The 20,259-nt window shown below is 35.0% G+C and overlaps 1 protein-coding gene and 1 long non-coding RNA gene across 2 annotated transcripts; both read right to left on the bottom strand.

Annotated features, from left to right (window-relative positions):
• Positions 1-2,239: 2,239 nt before the first annotated feature.
• Positions 2,240-4,536, bottom strand: LOC142622225 (uncharacterized). The gene is made up of 3 exons (XR_012841879.1): positions 4,380-4,536; positions 3,390-3,457; positions 2,240-2,548 (listed from the first exon to the last, which is right to left on the bottom strand). It is a non-coding gene; the product is annotated as an uncharacterized LOC142622225 (long non-coding RNA).
• A 7,545-nt stretch (positions 4,537-12,081) lies between these two features.
• LOC142622492 (mitochondrial dicarboxylate/tricarboxylate transporter DTC-like) lies at positions 12,082-17,019 on the bottom strand. Its single transcript, XM_075795974.1, has 6 exons — positions 16,633-17,019; positions 16,318-16,401; positions 15,754-15,815; positions 13,450-13,595; positions 12,419-12,670; positions 12,082-12,304 (listed from the first exon to the last, which is right to left on the bottom strand). The coding sequence occupies exons 1-4, from the start codon at positions 16,750-16,752 to the stop codon at positions 13,586-13,588; spliced, it is 276 nt and encodes a 91-aa protein (XP_075652089.1). The 5' UTR covers positions 16,753-17,019; the 3' UTR covers positions 12,082-12,304; positions 12,419-12,670; positions 13,450-13,585.
• Positions 17,020-20,259: the final 3,240 nt, after the last annotated feature.

Below are 20,259 nucleotides of genomic sequence, written 5' to 3'. Positions count from 1 at the left end.
ATGCCATTGAGCTATAAACCCATTCACAATATAGGTTCTTTTGTTTTAAAATTTATGGTCAACAATCAAATTAAGCCTTAAGTATTTTGTTTTTGGGAAAGAGTTTTAACATATGGCGTTTGCTCCTGATGATAGTTTTTTATCATCAGACCAAGACATCAATTAGTTTTTGGTGTAGGTGAGGATTGAACCCCAAATCTCTTATACAACCATCAGAGACTTTACCAGTTCAGTTACTTGGAACCTACAAGCCTTAAGTTTATCTTTTCTTCTTCCGCTCTTTTTCTATACTTCCTTTGAAAATTCTTATGCTTTCTTTCAAGCCCTAGGTTTGTCTTTTCTTCTTCCGCTCTTTTTCTATACTTCCTTTGAAAATTCTTATGCTTTCTTTCAAAAACTAAAAAAATCATTATGGATTCCTATTCACCTTCAGCTTTAGGCCTTTCTTTGAAACTACAAGGATCTTTACATTGAGTTTACTGTAGCAAATTGTTAAGGAGGTTCCTTGGAGTGATGGATGTTCTAATTCATGTGGACATTTTCTTTTTCTCTCTCTCTATCCTTCTAGTGGTCCCCCTTTAAGCTGTGCAGCACACCCATTGGTGCATGCACAACTTCCCTAATCCTTCAGGAAAAATGAGCAATGACATTGAGGCCAAAGAGTATGGATGGACTGAGAGTAGTGATATCAACTATAGTCTAGACATGGCCATGGAGGAACGGGAATCAAATCCGTTGTCCAATGATGACGACAAGGTCCCCTTTGTAAGACATGGCCTTATTATCAACCCTGATCTTGAAGATGTTGCTGCACAATGCAATTTCTGGAGCCACTGTGCTATTGGGTTTCTCTTGGATCATCGAAAATTCTCGATGAGTTACCTACAACACATTATAAATGCTGCATGGAGAATTAGAGGTTCAATCTCTGTCGTAGGGCGAGAATCATACTTCTACGTGCTTCATTTTGAGTACATGGAAAATCTCTCACACATATGCAATGAGGCCCCTAGGCAATAGAAGGGGCTTTGTTTATGCTAGAGAAATGGAGACCAAACCTAGTGTTGAACTGGTTTCAACTAAATTGCATATCTTTGTGGGTCCAGTTACATAGTCTTCCCTTAGAATATCAATACCCTAATCTAGCAAAGCATTTGGTACAACTAATGGGTATTGCGGAGAGGGTTGATTGGGAAGATAAAATACCTAGAAATATACGGTTTATGAGGATTAAGGTGAGAATAGACCTTTGGTCACCAATTCTTGCAGGATTTATGCTATGAACAAAGGAAGGTTCAAGTTTTTGGGTACAAAGTAGATATGAAAGAGTACACAAGTTATGTAGTAGATGTGGGCTAATAGGACATACAAGAAGACAATGCACTCATTGCATGGATGATATTGAGAGAATGCTGTATAGGCAGAGAATGAGAATACAAGAGTTACACCAAGTTCAATTTAGGTTTAATGTTTTAAACCCCCAATTCACTAATGATCTCAAAGCTTTTCACAGGAGAAGGTGGACCACCCAGGTCAGACTTGGCCACATAGACCATAATATAGGACATGCAAGCCCACACAATCCCTCTGTTGAGTACTTTGACCCTAGTACCCTAAGCCCCCCACCCCCCTCATGGCCCTTCCCCTGGAACACTAAACTCCCTCAAAGTAACACTTCCATTCCCACCTTAACTTAGCCACTGAATCCTAACCATTAAACACATAACTCTGAAACCTCTCTCAATGCAGCCATAAATCTTCTAAACCTACACACTAGAAAAATACCCCTTACCCCTGCAAACTCCTTGGCCTCAACAAACCCTACTTTGAATGACTTAGATAACGCCAACAATAGTGAAGCACCTCTTCTTTTTGAACCCAACTCCCCTGTGCAAAATTAGTTAGGTGATATAACACGTACCACCGGCATCTCCACTCGATCTCCCTAGTTAGCATCTGAGGATTCTTCTTTGAAATGGGCTTGGATTGAAGGCCATGTTCCATTTATCTGGAATGGACAAAGCCAACATCCCTACCTTGAAGATTTGGAGATTGAGAGTGACATTACTGCTATTGTCACGACCCAAACCTGTACTTCAGAATTTAGAGCATGACCGGCATGTTAATATCAAGTTTACCTCAATACTAACACGAACCAACCTAAACTAAAGATGCTTATCAAGAATTGTTTCCTGTACACCTGCTTATTTTCTTGCATAAAAGCCATAATATACAAAAATGATGAAAAACTTGAAAATTCATTTCATTTGAACTTTGCAAGATTACCACTTGGCTGAAGCTTCAGGTATTTATGCAATTATTACATAGCTAAACATTTAGCAAAAAGTCTTATTTACAAATCTAACCCCAAAGACATATAACTGGGGTTCAAAATAAACTAAGGTTCCGAATTACATCTGTGCTCAAAGAATCAAGTACATCTTGATTCCTCCTATACAACAAAAAAGACTATACAATCTAACAAACGAGAATCACAGAAGCCTTGCCACCTCTAATACTCTCGCTGCTTCTAGGAAAAACCTGTGCACTGAAATATAATAGGGTGAGCTGCGAAACCCAGTCAGGTTTTAAGCTCCATGGGCCTTTGATAAGAATCCATGTAAATCAAATATTTTATGGATATGACAACTTTGATAAAATAGCCTTCATACTATTCATATTGTAACTTATGAACTTTCAGATGAAAATAATTCATTTTACTTTCATATAATAATAAAAGGACATAGTAAGGAACTTAAACATAATTCAGCATACTTTTCTTATTATCATACTTTTCTTATAACTTCCAAATAGCTTCATAGTTCATCTATAATACATATTAGTCAGTCTAATTGTAAGTCTGTCACAATTTTGGGAAGCTTCCAACACTTAGTGCCAGGCATCTAGCATTCCCCACAATGCTAGGTAATTCCGGAATCATATCATAATACATACTTTCAACCATGGGGGTAGGTTGACATTTCCACAAGTTGGTGGTTACTAACAAGGGCGGGTACAACAGAGCCAGCCCCACTTTTAATGGCCAATTAGAATCTCCATGGAAATACCAGTACTATAATCCCTACTGGCTGAGTTTAGATCATAATAATGGAATAACTGGAAACTATATTTTTCAGATATTAAACTTTTACATAAATACTTCATATCAGTAGCATATCCATTTCATTCTTTAAATATTATGTTTGTGATATGAGTAATAGCATCAATATGCTAAAATTATCATATATATAGGATTCAATAAGTCACAAACATAAATCTTTACTTAAATCATGCTTATATGTAATATCTCTAATTAAAAGGTTTTGATGCATAATAATTTTCTAATTAGTTCTTATACTTATCAAACGCACATGTCACAAATCTCTTACCTGAAAACAGAAGACGCAAGAGCTTTGTACAAGAGGAGCTCAAGTGTCCGTGTTCTCATTCTCATCACCTAAATGAAAGACCAAAACTTATTACTAACAATACTTCCTAAATATATAAACTTATACCTCAAACACAAACTAACTCCCAAACTTAATAAAATCTTAATTCCCATCACATAGAGTTTTCCAAAAAATAAGGTACAATCATCAAACGCGTTACATACCAAAACATAGAGAAACCAAGGCATAAAAATTCATCTATGATCTAAACATACCAAAAGATAAGCACATTAAATTATAGCTCAAAACATTCACCCTAACTTCAAAATTAAATCCACAAAGTCAGAGTTATCCTTCACAGTTCACTGCTCATTTCAGCAGCAAATGCCTCATTTGTAAAATACAAATGGGCTATCTAAACACATCCGAATGTCATGAAATTTTACAGAGCTACTCCCCTGTATTTCTAGTATATACCGTATCAATTTCGAAGTAAAAAAAAACCATAATTTATCAAAAATCGTACAAGGGAACATGCTCAAATATGTCCTGACAGAAATTCATGCAACTTAGAAATTACACCATTATTTTTGTATTAATCCAAATGCAGTGAAACCACTTCCATTACAACCATATGTGTCTTAAGATTCATAAAAACTACTTCTAGCATCCTAATTCACAGCAAATGATTTAATACATATTTTTCTTGTGGTGAACGTCAAATCTGTTACAGTGACAGCTTCAATGCATGTTCTTACAAAATTCATCAACTAAATGCAAATGGTCTTCATTTCATTTGTGTATTTTTATACAAATACTATAAACATTAAAATAACTTATTAAGCATCCAATAGATCATAACACCATCAATCTTTCAACTTACTAAAACAGAATCACAATTTCAGCTTCTAAAACCGGATTAGAGAAAAAGAAGGAAAACAATTAAACTATCAAAATACTCTAAAATCAAATAAGGTTTTAATTACTTACCCACAAATTTGAAGCTGAAACTTTAGTTTTAGGCTCTTAATTCCTTCTTAGAGAGAGGTATTTGTTGTTTGGTGAGAGAGGGAGAGAGAGGTCTAGCTGTGTGAGAACAAAGAGAGAAGAAAACAAAGGACAAAGAAAAGGAGTTGAGAAAGAAGACAAGGGCTGGACTTTCTGATGCAGCCAAGAAGATAAGATAAGGGAATTGACTTTTCTGGGGCACGTGTAATGCTAGGGAAAGAAAAGATCACAATCTACTTTTCTCAACTTTTGGCATTTATACTTTTCACCCCTTATAAGCTTATATTTCAAGAAACGCCCAAAGACAAGATAACTTTGCATATATATATATATATATATATATATATATATATATATATATATATATATATATATATCCTTAGCTTTATAAAACTCCTTTCTAAAACATTAAAAGAGCATATATCTTCTATAAATCACAATATCAAAGATTTTATGCACTTAAAGTAATTAAGATGATAACAAGCATATAAACCCATAAATTAATTATGCAATTAGGTTGGGGTGTTACAGCTATAGTGTTCAACTTGGATAGTCTCAATGAGGAAAGGCCAGAGATTACATAGAATTATCCTTGGAGGAAATGTTGCATTCAAGAATCACCAGACTCTTTTATAGAGACTCTAGTCTAAAGAGTGAATCGCGGGATATTTAGATTTGAATTAGGAGGCCCAAGTGATGGGCCAAGCCTTTTGCCAAACCAAACTAAAGAAGCCCAACCTTTAGCAAATGAATCATGGCTTGTCAAACATCAAAATCAGAATCGTCCACACATTGAACTTGAGCCCAACCAACATGCAGCCTTAGTGGACACAACATAAACAAATAATCTTGGGGGTGGAGTACAAGACTTAAGGCCCTTTGAGCTTCTGACACTTGGCCCAGGCCCACCACTCCCTACAAGTCCTATAACTTCTCCCTCGCGAAGCATCAACCTAAAATCCTTTGATAATACTAATCTCAGGGTGGAGAATGTTACCTGTTTAGACTACTCAAGGAAAGACTCAGATTTGAAATTGGGAAGTTTGGACGCAACATCAAACAAAGACTTTGTTGTGGTCATTTTGAAAGGAACACTACACAAAATGAAGAAATCAACACTAAAGTCTTTCAAGCAAGCGTCTCAACAACTCACTTGGAGGATGAACCAAAAGATAGGCCTCGGGAAGTTGGCCTGCAATAGCTTCCCCAATAGCCATGAGAATTTTAAGTTGGAGCTGTAGAGGGTTGGGCAAACCCTCTGCAGTTCTGCAATGCCAAAAAAAGACCCAAGATTATAAACCAAATATTTTGTTTTTAATGGAAACCAAACTGGAAAAAGATAGGGGTTTTGAAATTTTGAGGAGATGTGGGTTTTGGAATGGATGAGAGGTTCCTCGTGTGGGCCTCAGTGGTGGTTTGTTGCTGGGATGGCTCCCTGATTGAAATCTCCAGATCCAACATAGCTCTAAAAATATGATCCATGCTAATCTTCTGGATCACATAGGTACCCCTCTTTCAGTTACGTCTTTTTATGGTCATCTTGAGCAATCTAAAAGAAGAGAAGTTTGGTTGGAGTTAAAACAACTTTGACACATTGCAAATTCAAATTGGTTGTGAATAGGAGACTTCAACCAAATCTTAATTGATGAGGATAAATTTTCTTTTCATAATAATAGTATTGTTGGAGCAGAGCTATTCCGACAAACTTTGAATGATTTGGAACTGTGTGAACTTGAGGCAAATGGCCAAAAATTCACCTAGATGAATAGAAGGGAAGATGTCTCCTTTGTTATGGAGAGACTTGATAGAGCATTTGCCTATGTGGAATGGATTAATTTATATCCACAATATGCTCTCCATTATCACCCCATCCCTTAGATTTGACCAAGGGTCCATCTTACTAGACTTTGAAGTACACCAACCTTTTAGGAAGAGACCCTTTAGATTTGAAAGAATGTGGAGTACATACAATGAATGTGGTGATGAAGTCCAAAATGCTTATAATGTTAGTACTTTTGACTCTAGAGCTTTCAAATTACAACATAAGATAAACAAAGTTAAGAAGACCTTCACTGAGTGGAGTAGAAGAGTTTATGGTAAAGTGGAAAAGGAGATCAGAAACAAGCAGCAGACTCTTCAAACTCTTCAAAGATTAGTCCAAACTTTATAGGATGTTAGGAAAGAAAAACAACTCAGGGAAGATATAGAAAGTTTGATGAATAGGGAAGAGATCATGCAGGCTCAAAAAGCAAGAAGCAGTTGGATTGTATAGGGTGATAAAAATACCAAATACTTCCAAACTGTAGTTAAATAGAGGAGGGCCAAAAATAGGATTGTACAGCTCAAAACAGAGGATGAAAATATCATTGATAATATTGAGGAGATTGAAGGAATGTTAGTAAGACACTTCAAGGATGGATTTACTGAATCTGATCTCAAACCCTTCGTAACGACCCAAGGAAAAGCGCTATCCACATCTGCGCTATACCTCAAAAGAACTAGTTACAATTGAGACTCATTATAGTTGTTAATAAAACCCATATCTACCCAGTAAATACCCGATGTGGGACTCTTCACACACTCACACACATCACACAATCAATTAAATTGGGGCATCACAATCTCCCGCACTTAAATCTCTAACGTCCTCATTAGGGCCCACTTTGTAGGGTAGCGTCTTTGAGCCCACACGGGGTTACTGGGCCGACTTTGATACTATATGTAACGACAAAAAAAAAAAAAAAAAAGCACTAGCCATATCTGCATTATACCTCAAAAAGACTAGTCACAATTGAGGCTCATTGTAGTTGTTAATAAAGCTCAGATCTACCCAGTAAATACCCGATGTGGAGCTTATCACACACCCACATACATCACACAATCAATCAAATTGGGGTATCACATCCTTTGAATCCATTCTTGAAAATCTAAGTACATTGCCTATTCCCAAATTAAATCAATAGCAAGTAGACCAACTGGATAGACCAATTTCAAATGATGAAATAGAGATGACAGTCTTCCAATTAGGATCTCACAAAGCCCCTAGGTCTAACGGAATTCCAGCTTTTTTCTATCAAGAGTATTAGGTAGTGGTGAAGCAAGATATCCTTAATTCAGTTCATGCTTTCTTCCATTCAAGCTCCTTACTTAAATCTTTCAATAAAACTTTCATCACCCTCATACCTTAGGTAAATGTTCTAGATGAGGTTTCTCAGTTTAGACCCATAAGCCTTTGTAATGTCACATACAAAATTATTACAAAGATTATGTTGACTAGACTGAAACCACTCATGAATACACTCATATCCCCCTTCCAAAATGTCTTCATACAGGGTAGAAACATCACTGATAACATCTTGTTAGCCCATGAAACTTTGGATACTATGAGGAAGAAGAAGGGTTGGGAGAGAGGGTATGGAGCTCTAAAGATTGACATCTCTAAAGATTGACATGTGTAAGACTTATGATAGAGTAAGATGGAGCTTTCTAAAAGCTATTTTGACCTCAATGAAATTTAGTGTTACTTGGAATAACTAAATCATGGAATGTATTTGTTTAGTTCAATATGCTATCCTACTTAATGGAAGCCCCACCCAACCTTTCCATCCGTCTAGAGGGTTAAGGCAAGGGGACCGTATATCCCGATACATGTTCTTACTGTGTACCAACATCCTGTCTATAGCCCTCACCCAAGCTGAGAACCATAAGAAAATCAAAGGTATTACAATTGGAAGAAGAGGTGTTTCTTTTATACATCTCCTTTTTGCTGATGATTCTATCTTCTTTTTTCAGAATGATAGACACTCTCTATCACACCTAAAAGAAATTATTCTTTAGTACTGCTCCCTCTTTGGGCAATGCATTAACTTTGCCAAATCTGACCTTTTTTACTCCTCTAACGTACCTACCAACATTCAGAAATCTTTAGCTGAAAATCTGCAGGTAAACCTAATCCAAATGCCTAGCAGATACCTAGGTACAAATTTTAAGTTAAGAGGTAGGAGAGCGATAGACTTTCAAGATTTGGTGGATAAGATGCAAGCTAAACTTCAAGGTTTGGAAAGCAAGAATTCTGTCTCAAGCAGGAAGAACCACCCTAATTGCATCAATCTTGCAATCAATGCCCCTCAATACTTTCTCATGCTTTGAAGTGCCAGAAGCTATTTGTAACAAATTAGATGCTTTACAATTACATATTTAGACTAAGAACGCACACAGAATCAATTAATCTAATTTGTAAAACTAAAACTACTACTTCTTATTCTTTGAAATAGATATAAATCAAAGCCAAAAACCATAACACGAAAAAGGAAAGAAAAGAAAAGAGAAAGGTCTCTCTCTCTGTCTATAAATTACACCTGTCACCTGTGAGAAGTTTCTGTTCCTGTTGCCAAATCTGATGTCTCAGAGAGACTCTCTCGCTCTATTTGGAATTTTCTCGAGGTTGGTTTTTCCGAGCTCTAATTTTGCTTTGCTTTTTGTTCACTTTTCTTCTTGTTTTTTTTTTTTTTTTTTTTTTTTCAACATCGAAGTATTGTTTTCAATTGTTTATGGCTTTTTTTTCTTCCTTTATTTTTGGTCAATTTTGTTGTTTCTGTGTAGCATAGTTCTTTCGGAACTGAATTGTGGCTTGTTTAGAGAGTGTTATAGTGTAGAAATCGTAGAGAATTGGACCTGTGAGGTTGAGAGTGTTGTAATTCGGAAATTAAGGTTTTTGATGGTGAATTGAAGGTTGTAGCATAGAGAAATGAAAGCCAATTGGACCTCAAAACGCAGTGTTTTGTTTGTTAATGGCAGTTTTACCTAATAATAGTTTTTTTTTTCTTTGGAGAAGATACCTATTAATAGATTGCCTTGTTTATTTGCTCTTGTTTTAAACACATGGTATATTATCCGATAATTTTTTTTAGAAGGGATTTTTCATAGCGACCCCACCTCTGGCTACCATGTTGAGTAGTAATGTTCATCAATGATTCAAATTGCATTTCAAAAGTCCAATATAAAAAGCCATAACTAAAGGGCTAAAGGCACAAGTGGGACACTTATATAGGCGGATACAACATTGGAAGAGAAAATTTGCAAACACAATTTTTGTCGTCTAATAGGCCATGTGTGAAAAAAAAAAAATGATAGATTCGTGTGAAAGTAATAGGCAGTCAATTACAATATAACATATCATAACTGAAGCAAAATTTAGAAGAACTTAGAATTCAAATTTTGAAGAGTATATTTTATACTTTAAGTTTTACATGGATGTAGGGTTTACCAACAGTCAACATGGGACATGCACTAATAAATTGAAGCACAAAACGCGTTTTGGTCGGCCTAAGCACCAATGTGTCTTTATGTTTCAGCAGTCTCGGATTAGAATTCCCACACCAGCTGTTCGCTGTGATCTAAAAACAGCCCCATCAACATTTACTTTATATCTTTGCGTTGGTGGAAGTGTCCAGACTACTGCTTGAGCCTTTGAGGGTGTGTCAGGCCTATCCATTGCTGCATAGAATTCCTCCAGATACTGCTTAGTCCACTGCACTATTTCCTTGCCCGACTTCTGTCTTCCCCCATTTCAGATTTCATTTCTATTGCACCATATTCCCCATGCTATTGTAACCACCATCGCTGCCTTACGTTCATCATATGAGTCCGACATGAGCATATTCCACATTAATTCGAAAAAAGATCGGATTGTAGATGGTTCAAAGCTGAAATGGAATTTTGTACATCTCCATATCTCCTTTGCTCTTTGGCACCTCCAGAAAATATGTCCCGTTGTCTCAGGTTCTTCACATACCTCACATAGCTCATCTTGTATTATTTTAAGCTTCACCAAGTTCCTCTTTATTGGCAGGATTTCGCTACGTGCTCTCCAAGCGAAATGGCGAATCTTTTGTGGGACTGGGATCTTCCATAATAACCTCCAAAATCTCCTCATGTTGCTCCCATCTGAAGAGGATCCCGACTTGACTTGGCGAGGCATGTCTCTTGCTAACCTGTAGGCGCTACTAACGCTGAAAATGCCATTTTTGGTTTATCTTGTCTTCAGGTGGTTTCAAACTCAGAGGGATACTTTTAATTAGTTCAGCTTCATGCGGTAGGAACAGAGCACCAATCACCTGTGTTTTCCACTGTCCAGATTCCTGTGCAATCAGCTCACTCACCTGTGTGTCATTATGCAGGAAAAGTCTAGGAGATACCACCTTATATGTTGATGCAGATGGCAGCCATTTGTCCCCCCAAATTCTGATAGAATTCCCTTTCCCTACATTCCACCGTATCCCCTGTTTTACCAAGTATTGAGCTTCCATGATACTCCTCCATGTATATGAGGGATTATTGCCAAGAGATGCACGAACATAGTCAGTTTGGGGGATAGTGTGTACTGTTGATTTTAATAGACTTTTATTTTTGATTTATACTCTTCAACAAAGGGTTTATTCCTTGGTCTTATATATATAGAAAAAGGGTTTTATTCCTTAGTGGAAGAATTTGGAAGAAGGCAAAAAAAGGGGCTATGTTTTAGTTTTATGAGAATAGTTGAGACAACTATTTTTTATAATAATTTTCTCAATTTGTACTGACATTATTTTTTATTAAGTGCCAATTATAACAACTCACATCATTAGTTTTTTTATTTTATAATTTGTCCCTAAACTTATTTATGTTTTATTTACGCTCTTTTGGATTTTGCTAGATTAAATTAATTTAGAAGCCTAGGTTCTTGTTCCTGTTTCTGTTCCATTAAATTAACACCATCATCCGTGCTTAAGCATAAGTAACCTATAAAGTACAAACAACTGAAACAAGAGCCACTAAGAATGGAGGAATGCCATTGAACTATAAACCCATTCACAATATAGGTTCTTTTGTTTTATAATTTATGGTCAACAATCAAAGCCTTAAGTTTGTCTTTTCTTCTTCCGCTCTTTTTCTATACTTCCTTTGACAAATCTTATTCTTTGTTTCAAAAACTAGAAAAATCATTATGAATTCCTATTCACCTTCAGCTTCATGCCTTTCTTTGAAACTACAAGGATCTTTAGTTTTTACATTGAGTATACTGTAACAAATTGTCAAGGAGGTTCCTTGGAGTGAATTAACACTACAAAAAAAAGGTTCTATAGCCGCGTTTTTTTAGGCCGCGTTTTTACCCATGGCCTAAAATGCGTAACTATAGCCTAGAGGAGTCTATGGCCACGTTTTTTTAGCCGTGGCTCTAGGCCGGGACCAATGGCCACGTTTTTTTAGCCGTGGCCATAGGTCAAATATTGATTGCCTGGAAAAGAGATTAGCCGCGTTTCGAACGCGGCCATAGTTGTGAGCTGAAGCCACGTTTTTAAAAATGCGGCTTCAGCCCATTACTATGGCCCCATTTTAAAAACGCGGCTATAGCCTTGTTTTTTCCTGCTCTCCCTTTGGCCATGAATCTTCAACCCCATTCTTTTCCAGAATGAAAGACATAGCCAAAGGATGTTCTGATTTTTAACACACAGCACCACAACTTCTAAACAACTAGATTTCCAATTAAACCAAAATTTGATTGTAACAAACTCAATTGGAATCTACTTATTTATAGTGATAAGAAAAAGGGTATAGCAAATAAAAAAAGGCAAAAGGGTTCATGTTTTTAGTGTTGCAAAGACAACGAGAGACCCAAAAGGTACTAATAATAGCATTGGCTGTAGGAGAAACTATACTAGCACTGGCAATCACAATATTATCAGATTATCCAACATGCAAAAATACATTACCTCAATAATATCAAATTGCTTGTCAGCTTCAATGTAAATACAACCCTTTATATGATCAAGAGCAAATGCAGATATTATCTGAAGTTTGGTACCTAATGATTTCAAGTCTACATACTTCTGCATAAGACAAAAAGCTGAATTCCTCTCACGTCCAACCTACAGTCAACGAGTTTCAATCAAACACAACACAATGGAAAGCTGAACACAAGGGAAAGAGAAGTTTTAAAATAGGCATTGTGAATTATCAAAACAATACTCCGAGTACCACACCATGCATTTAACTTTCTAGATGGTTGGATCTCTGGCAGAAGGTATAATATTATTTCTATCAATTGCTCTTTTGTTCTCAAAATCATCCTCGCCATATCTGATGAAATTAGAACCATCCTTGTAGCGTTCTTCCATCATTTTATCAAATTCTTCCTCATTCATCTCCTCCTCTTTGGGAAAAAGGGGAAGGCTCTGGGCTTTTCCTGGTTCCTTGTCAATTTTTGACTCTATCAAAATCTTCTTCAGCAAAATCTGTTCCCAATGATTAAGAGAGATGCGGAAGATAAATTAAACATGCCCACATTGATCAAATTGCAACGTTTGAAAAAAAAAAATTTTATTATTATTTTTTGGGTGGGGGTGGGAGGGGTATTAATGAACAATAAACCCAAGTAAAATTGATCAAATTACATTGTGCCATCAGCACTACTGTTCTGGCCAGAAATCAAAATCCAGACTGAATAACCAGCAAGAAGACCATGCTCTTATTTATTTTTTTTGGTAAGTCACACATGCTCTTGGTGGGTCTTGAACCCAAGCCCTCCACCCCAACCCAAGTATTGAGCTTGAAATTATCCCAGAAGTTGATCTCTACAATTAAACCACAACCCAAGTACACAATTAACAAAAACCAAACTTTAAATAACAAATTTGTTAATTCTGTGGTCTAACTTCTTTGTTCTGTCTAGACAGAACAAAGAAGTTAGACCACAGAATTAACAAATTTGACGAATTGTAGGCTCCCTTGAGCATACTTTGCAATAGCTCCACCCTTCCAAAAAATTCACCCTATGTTTGGATGGGCCAGTTCCAAACATACCCTAAAGGATGTGGGCCAATCAAATTAAGGTCCTAGCAATTAAGGTCCCAATGAAAACTGATTCTGGAAAAATAGCTCAAGCAATTGTACTAATTTAAGGAGCACGCACTTTCAACAAGATGCAAGGGTTGAATAAGGTGAAAAGGCAGATGTCCTAGCATTAATTAAATAAAATAAGTAAAGCTTTCATAATAAAATCCTTATGACTTACTTATCACCACCATTCTCTGCACTGCGCTCTATTTCAAACTTTTTAAACCAAGGTAAAATGAGGTACTTCACATACTCCAAGCAAGGATTCCCTTCCACAATACCTGGAAGACAGTATGCTTTCTTTATCTTCAAATTCACTTCAGCCTACAACATGATGGCAGAATAAATCTAAGGTTAACCTAGTTTGATAATTGACTATATCCTTATGCTATGTGCAACTAATAAAAAAACACAATGCAACCCCTAAATGGCAATTTGAAGTGAATTTGTATAATGGTATAATGCATATTCACTTCAGCAGCTTTTCTTATGCAAAGAGAAGTACAATGGTATAAGGTATAATACATATATCCCTCACTTTATTTATTTATATATTTTTAATATAATTTCAATGATGAGTTGTTTTCAGTTCTCTTGTGATTAATTATCTGACACTCTTTGGAAACTCTATTCTGAACTACAATGTGAGAATGCGTGAGTGAATAGGAGACTAAGGATCCACGTAAAAGTCAGAATGTGCGAGGATAACTGCGACTTCAATATCCCACCAATAAGATAAAGAAAATGAACGGAAATAAGATAATTAAAAAAGGGGGAAAATCATAAATTGACAAATACGAAATGGAAGTGAAATGAAATAGAGTAAAAGGTTGGGTGGTTTCATATTCTAATTCCTATAAAAAAAAAAAAAGTCATTAAATTGTTAAATTAAAATAACAGTATAATTTAATGTACAGAATATAATAAGTGGTTATCTTTTATAATATTTAAACTATCTATAACAATGTTTTCATTGATTTGATATATTAACTCTTGTTTTTGTAGTGAGTTAACGGTTGCTATACTTTTGAGGCTATAATAAGCAATGAATTTATTAACATGGTCCCTTAGTTAATTTGGTAAAAGAATATATATGGTACCTTAAACAGTAGGTATGGGACATTATATTTATTAGATTTGTATTTATGGTATACGACATCATATGCATGCATTCTTGTCAATATCTTCTGGCTGTAAGAACTAAGGAAAAATGGTGCAGGTAACTATAGCTAGGGTGAGTAATCACTTTTATAAGGACCACAAAGATATCTACAACCCTAATTCAGAGACTTTATGTATGGTTTAATTAATGACCAAGGGTCATAGAAATTATTAATCTTATATTTAAGGTAACATGATTCTTATACACTATGATACTATTTCATACCCATAGTATAACACTCAAATCAGTGATAGCCATATAATCCATGGAAATGATCCTGTTAGAGATTATTATTCTTTTCTAGGCAACATGATTTTCATAACCAAATGATACTTTTTCATACCTATGTATTATATCACTCAAATAAGTGATAGTCATGTAATCCATGGGGTTGATCTTGTCCATTTAATATCTTCACTAATCTAAAAGGTGATGTTATGATTCTAAAATTATCTTTCATTACTTAATGGAATGAAATTTTTAAATTACATAGCACCGTACACCTTTAGATATATGAAAAAACTAAAGTTTCACAAGGAAATATACCCTTTTTATTTGGAATCAAATGTAGAGTATCCTGATCATGATTTAGGATTAAAGTCATCTGATTAGACACAAGCTATATATATATCGTAGAGTTAGATTGAATGTGGGAAAATAGTATTGATCACTGTATTATACTGAATTTCTTTCTTATTTCAAATTAGATGCTAACCTATCTTCAATTAAAAGTTATTAGTATTTAGACACTAATTTAAAAAAAAAAATCATTTACTGATTTACACACAAATGAAATAATTATGGACCCTTGTTTTCTAGATTTTCAGCTTTTCTTTTCTAATACTTCAAATATTTTATATGTTATCTCTAAGAGGAAGCAACATAGTTAAAAAATATATATTATAAGTTTTAACAAACTAAAAAATAACTAAAACTTCAAAACTTTGATGAGAAGCAATGCTTTTGAAGGAAATAAGTTGGATTAGTCCAACTGGCACCAAGCAAGGTCCTTAAGTAATTGAAGCCTCTGGGGATTAGTACAATAATTTTTTGTTGTGAGTATTACACTTTTTCAAAGATACAAATAGTAACTTTTACGTTTTACCAATTTCTAATAAACATTTTTAAGTTAAAAGATACTTTCTTAATTTTGGTGTAATTTCAAAAGTTAAACCCACTTGAAAAGATCTAGATTCACAAAACCAAATGTTCAAAAAAACCAAGTACCCCAAGAATTTTTATCTTTTAACAAGAATTAGGTAATACTTAAGTTGGTAAGATGTTTTCTAAGTTAAATAGACAGTGCTGCCAAAAACTTACTTGAATGATCCAAGTCGTGCTGTGGTATATGTTGCTTGTCTGAGTAGTCCAGCAGATAGCCCCTGCTCAAAATAATGCAATTAGAATCATTAGACCAACTAATGTGCTTTTGTGTGTGCAATGTGTGTGTTGTCAGACGGGGGTGGGAGGGACCAAATATCAAGACACAACACATAGGTACAATTTGAATCAAACAAATCACAATAATTACGTCCAAATCAAATTACACCATTAAGCATGTAACCCTTCATTAGCCTCTTATTCTGACATTTAAACAAGCACCCTCTACATAAATTCATACACCAAACTAAACAACGGGCAAATACTTAACACAATCCAAACCTTATAGCTCATTTGAAAATAATGAGGATATCACCCTAATGTACACACTATATGATAAACTTAAATCCTCAACTAAATCATTGTAAAGATCCATTTTTTAATACAGATCTTGAATAACAAGCCAAGTTCGATACTTGAAAACACAAACATGTCTTTATAGCTGAGACAAACAAATCATATTGTATAAAAATCCAAACTTTTTATTATTTTGTAGAACCAAACCTTGTAAAAGGCACCAAAGCCCTCCTCCTTAAGCATGTTCCTCGCTACCGAGCCTGCTGATCCCTGACCCAATTGAATCCTCACCTATACCAATCCAAAAACGAGAAACAATAACAAATCCAACATAAATTAGTACCCATTAAACCATACTACACAAATTAGCAAATAAAAAAAAAATCCCTTTAAATCACAGATCTAAAACCCGTCAGAGAAAACAAATATGCAGCACAAAAAGATCAAATTTTTTTTAAACGGTGTCAATGAAAACAGAGAAACAGAAACATGGGTATTGATCTAAACATGAAAAGGACTCACCTTGATCATTTCGATGGGTTGGATGACACAGGTGGCCAGCATACCAGAAGTTCCACCATTAACAAAAGGCTTCACTGTTGGCCACACACCAATGGGCTTGGCTTTCTTCTCATCACCCATTCTTGGATTTGAAAGAATGAGTGGTTTGGGAGCTCAAAAGGCAGCGCCGGTGTGTACGATCGGTGGTGGAGATTCGGTGCCTTGGGGGTTTTTTTTATTTTTTTGAGGGTAAGGCTTTTTTCCGCCGCCTCGGACTTCGGTGCAGGTGAGGGTGGAGGCGGTGAAGCGGCGCTTGGTCTGGAGGTCAGTGATGATGGTTTTGGTTTGGGTTTCGTGGGAACTGGGTTTGAAGGGCTTAGACAGAAGAGAGGAAGGGTCTCGCGTTTTGGGAAGGGGATTTTTTTCTTTCTAATTTATAGTATATAGTTTTTAGCCCCGTTTTTTAAAACGCTGCTTCAAGGATTCTTGAAGCCGCGTTTTAAAAACGTGGCTTTAAGGTGACTATGGCCGCGTTTTTTAATAAACGCGGCTTTAGTATGGGTCTGAAGCCGCGTTTTAAAAACGCGGCTTCAAGACATTTATTAAAAAAAAAAAAAAAAAATTCAGATGGGTCTGAAGCCGCGTTTTTAAAACGCGGCTTCAGCCCATTCCAGAAAAACGCGGCCTAAGACTTGGGCTTGGGCTGCGTTCGTCACACGCGGCCTGAACTACAAGCTGTGGGTGCGTTTTTTAGAAACGGGGCCCAAGTAGGGTCTTAGGCCGCGTTTTTGCAAACGCGGCTGAAAAAAACGCGGCCTAAGACCCGCGTTTTTTGTAGTGTAAGGACGTTCTAATTCATGTGGACAAGGACATCGTCGAGGAAATTCACTTAGGAAGATTCCGGTTTTGGGTTACTATGTATGTGTAAGGCAAGCGAGCCGTTTGCAGGAATTGCGATAGAAAGTCTACCTATACAAAGATTTTGTAATTAAATTATTGTAATTGTTTTTCTTTTAGTATATTTCTTGCGGGACAGGTTTCCAAAGTGGTTTTTCCATTGAAGAGATTTTCCATTGGTTGTTCTCTTTGGTATCAAATCTTGTAAATTGCTTTTATTGCTTTCAACATAGGTATCTAGATCTTAATAATGGGTGTGATTGATAAATAAAACCGTAGACTTCACCCTATTGATCACGTAAATAGAATTTTCACACAAAATATGAGAATATTGTGTTAGTTCTATTCTAAATGAACAATAATAAAAATATTAGAATATTATGTGTTAGTTATATTCTAATTGAAAAATAATTAAATTAATATGAATTATAATATTATAAAAGTTGAAAAGAAATACCAAATATCTTAAATTCTTATAAAATTATACTAAGCATTAGCATCCGATATTTAAAAAATATCTCATTTTATCATCTCAAAAGCTACTTATCTATTATACCATATCATTTTGCAATACACCCAACATCCCAACTTTTATTTTACCACACAACACATTAAAATAATATATTTACACAATAAAATAATATAACCTAATACCCAAATAAAACTCAACACCCAAATAAAACCCAAAACTCAATAAAATATTATTTTTAAATAATACCATCTTGCTACAGTATCATCTTATTTATAAGATAATACTATAGCACAATTGTAATTTTTTTTTTCAATTAGAGTTTTAGATTTCTCAAAAAAAAAAAAAGAAAATTAGAGTTTTAGATAATGCACACTTTTAAGGTTTGGATCCTATAAATTTACTATTCGGAGGGTTTACATATAAGACAGCATCAGCTTCCTACTAAATTGGAATAAATATATATATATATATATATATATATATATATATATATATATATATATCACCAATTTTTCTTTTATATCTATATTATACATATGCATACATGTATTTATGATTGTTTAAAACAAATTTTAATGTTAAAATTTCAACCAAAAAAAAAAAAAATTAACACCTTACTGAATGAACATGTACTTATATCCGATAATATATGTGTGTGTGTATATATATATATATATATATACGGGTGTGTGTGTGTCCTAAATTTTACTAACTATGCTACTGGCAGGGCAGGTTTCAGTTTCACCATCAATTTTCAGCCCATATGGGCTCATGTTATTCACGCCCATTATTGGGTTTATGAAGCCCCAAGACCACAAAAGAAAGTCCACAAGTGAAGCCCAAAGACCAAAACTTGACCGGAAAACGCCCTCTCCTTCATGTACAGACTACAAATCCGTTGTCAGTGTGGATATTTGATTTCCAAACAAACTTTATAAATTTCTCGCGCAAATGAATTGGAGGGGGGATGTTAACGAGAGGGTTTCCTTACCATAGAACGATCACTTTTAATTTTGAATGTGTCTAATAGTGTCAATTTTTAGTTTTGCCATATTATTTAAAGGACTAAAAAGCATTGCTTTAAATTTCAAGGATTAAAATCAATAAATTTTTATTTTAATTATATGAAATTGATAGATTAGTGGAATTTTTTTATACATAGGGTGCTCCTCAAGATGGATGAAGTTTTCATGGTGAGAGGTCATGGGTTTGATTTTGTGGGGAACTCTCCACATACGCCAACACATGTGTTTATATGTGTGTACAATACATGAAGATGGTAATTTCACCATGATTTACCTTGTTTTACACAAGTTTTCCTCACCTCGAAGAGGTGAAAGAAAAAGCACAAGGGAAAATCTTTAACCCACTATTAAAACAAGACAAGGATTGATTTTAATCACCCTCTTCCGAGTATATTTACTAAAATATCATTGTGCTTTCTATTGATTTACAAAATTGCCACATTACCTTTATGGCCTGTTTGGATGTTTAAAAAAGGAGGGGGAGTAGAGTAGAGGGAATGAGAGTAATTCAATTACCTTGTTTGGGAGTTTTTTAAGGAAGGAGGGGGAGGGGTTTGGAGGGGTTTGAACTACTTCCAACCCTCTCATTTTTAATTCTCTCAAATTGGAGAGATTTGGAGGGAGAGTAGAGCACATAAAATTATTGATAAAGTAAATTACCTAATTTACCCTTATTATATTTATAAAATTACAATGTTAAAAACAAGGGGAAGGGCTAATTACTCCCTTCCCCCTTACTAATTATAAAAACATCCAAACAAGGTGGAGGGTAATCATTCTCCTCTACTCTCCTCCCCACTACTCCCCTCCCCTCTACTCCCCTCTACTCTCCTCCTTCTCTAAACTCCCAAATAGGCCATTAGAGACTTTGTAATTTTACTTTATTTTAAGGGAATGTTGGATATATTAGGACTTGGTATTATTATTTTGCCAAACAATTTAGTGTTAAATATTTTATTTTCATTATTGAGTACTAATAATGTACTATTGCTTGATCAAAAATTTGATTTTTGTTATTACGATATTACTTGAGATCTTGTATTATTGTCTAGTTAAATAATATGGTATGATTTATTTATAGATTAGTGTTAAAGATTTGTTTTATATTTTATATTATTAGCATGCTAAATTACACTAACCTCTCTTGAGATTTTACAAAATAACACTACAAAAATTTCAAGAAATGGCACTCTTGTCATTGACTTAAAAAAAATGCAACATATGAATCCATCCTCTCTCACATCATTACTTTTC

Source organism: Castanea sativa, chromosome 1, assembly GCF_040712315.1.
Source record: "Castanea sativa cultivar Marrone di Chiusa Pesio chromosome 1, ASM4071231v1".
In the NCBI taxonomy this organism is placed as follows: Eukaryota; Viridiplantae; Streptophyta; class Magnoliopsida; order Fagales; family Fagaceae; genus Castanea; species Castanea sativa.
Note: the sequence above shows the minus strand (reverse complement) of the source record. Positions and strands in the feature narration are given on the sequence as shown.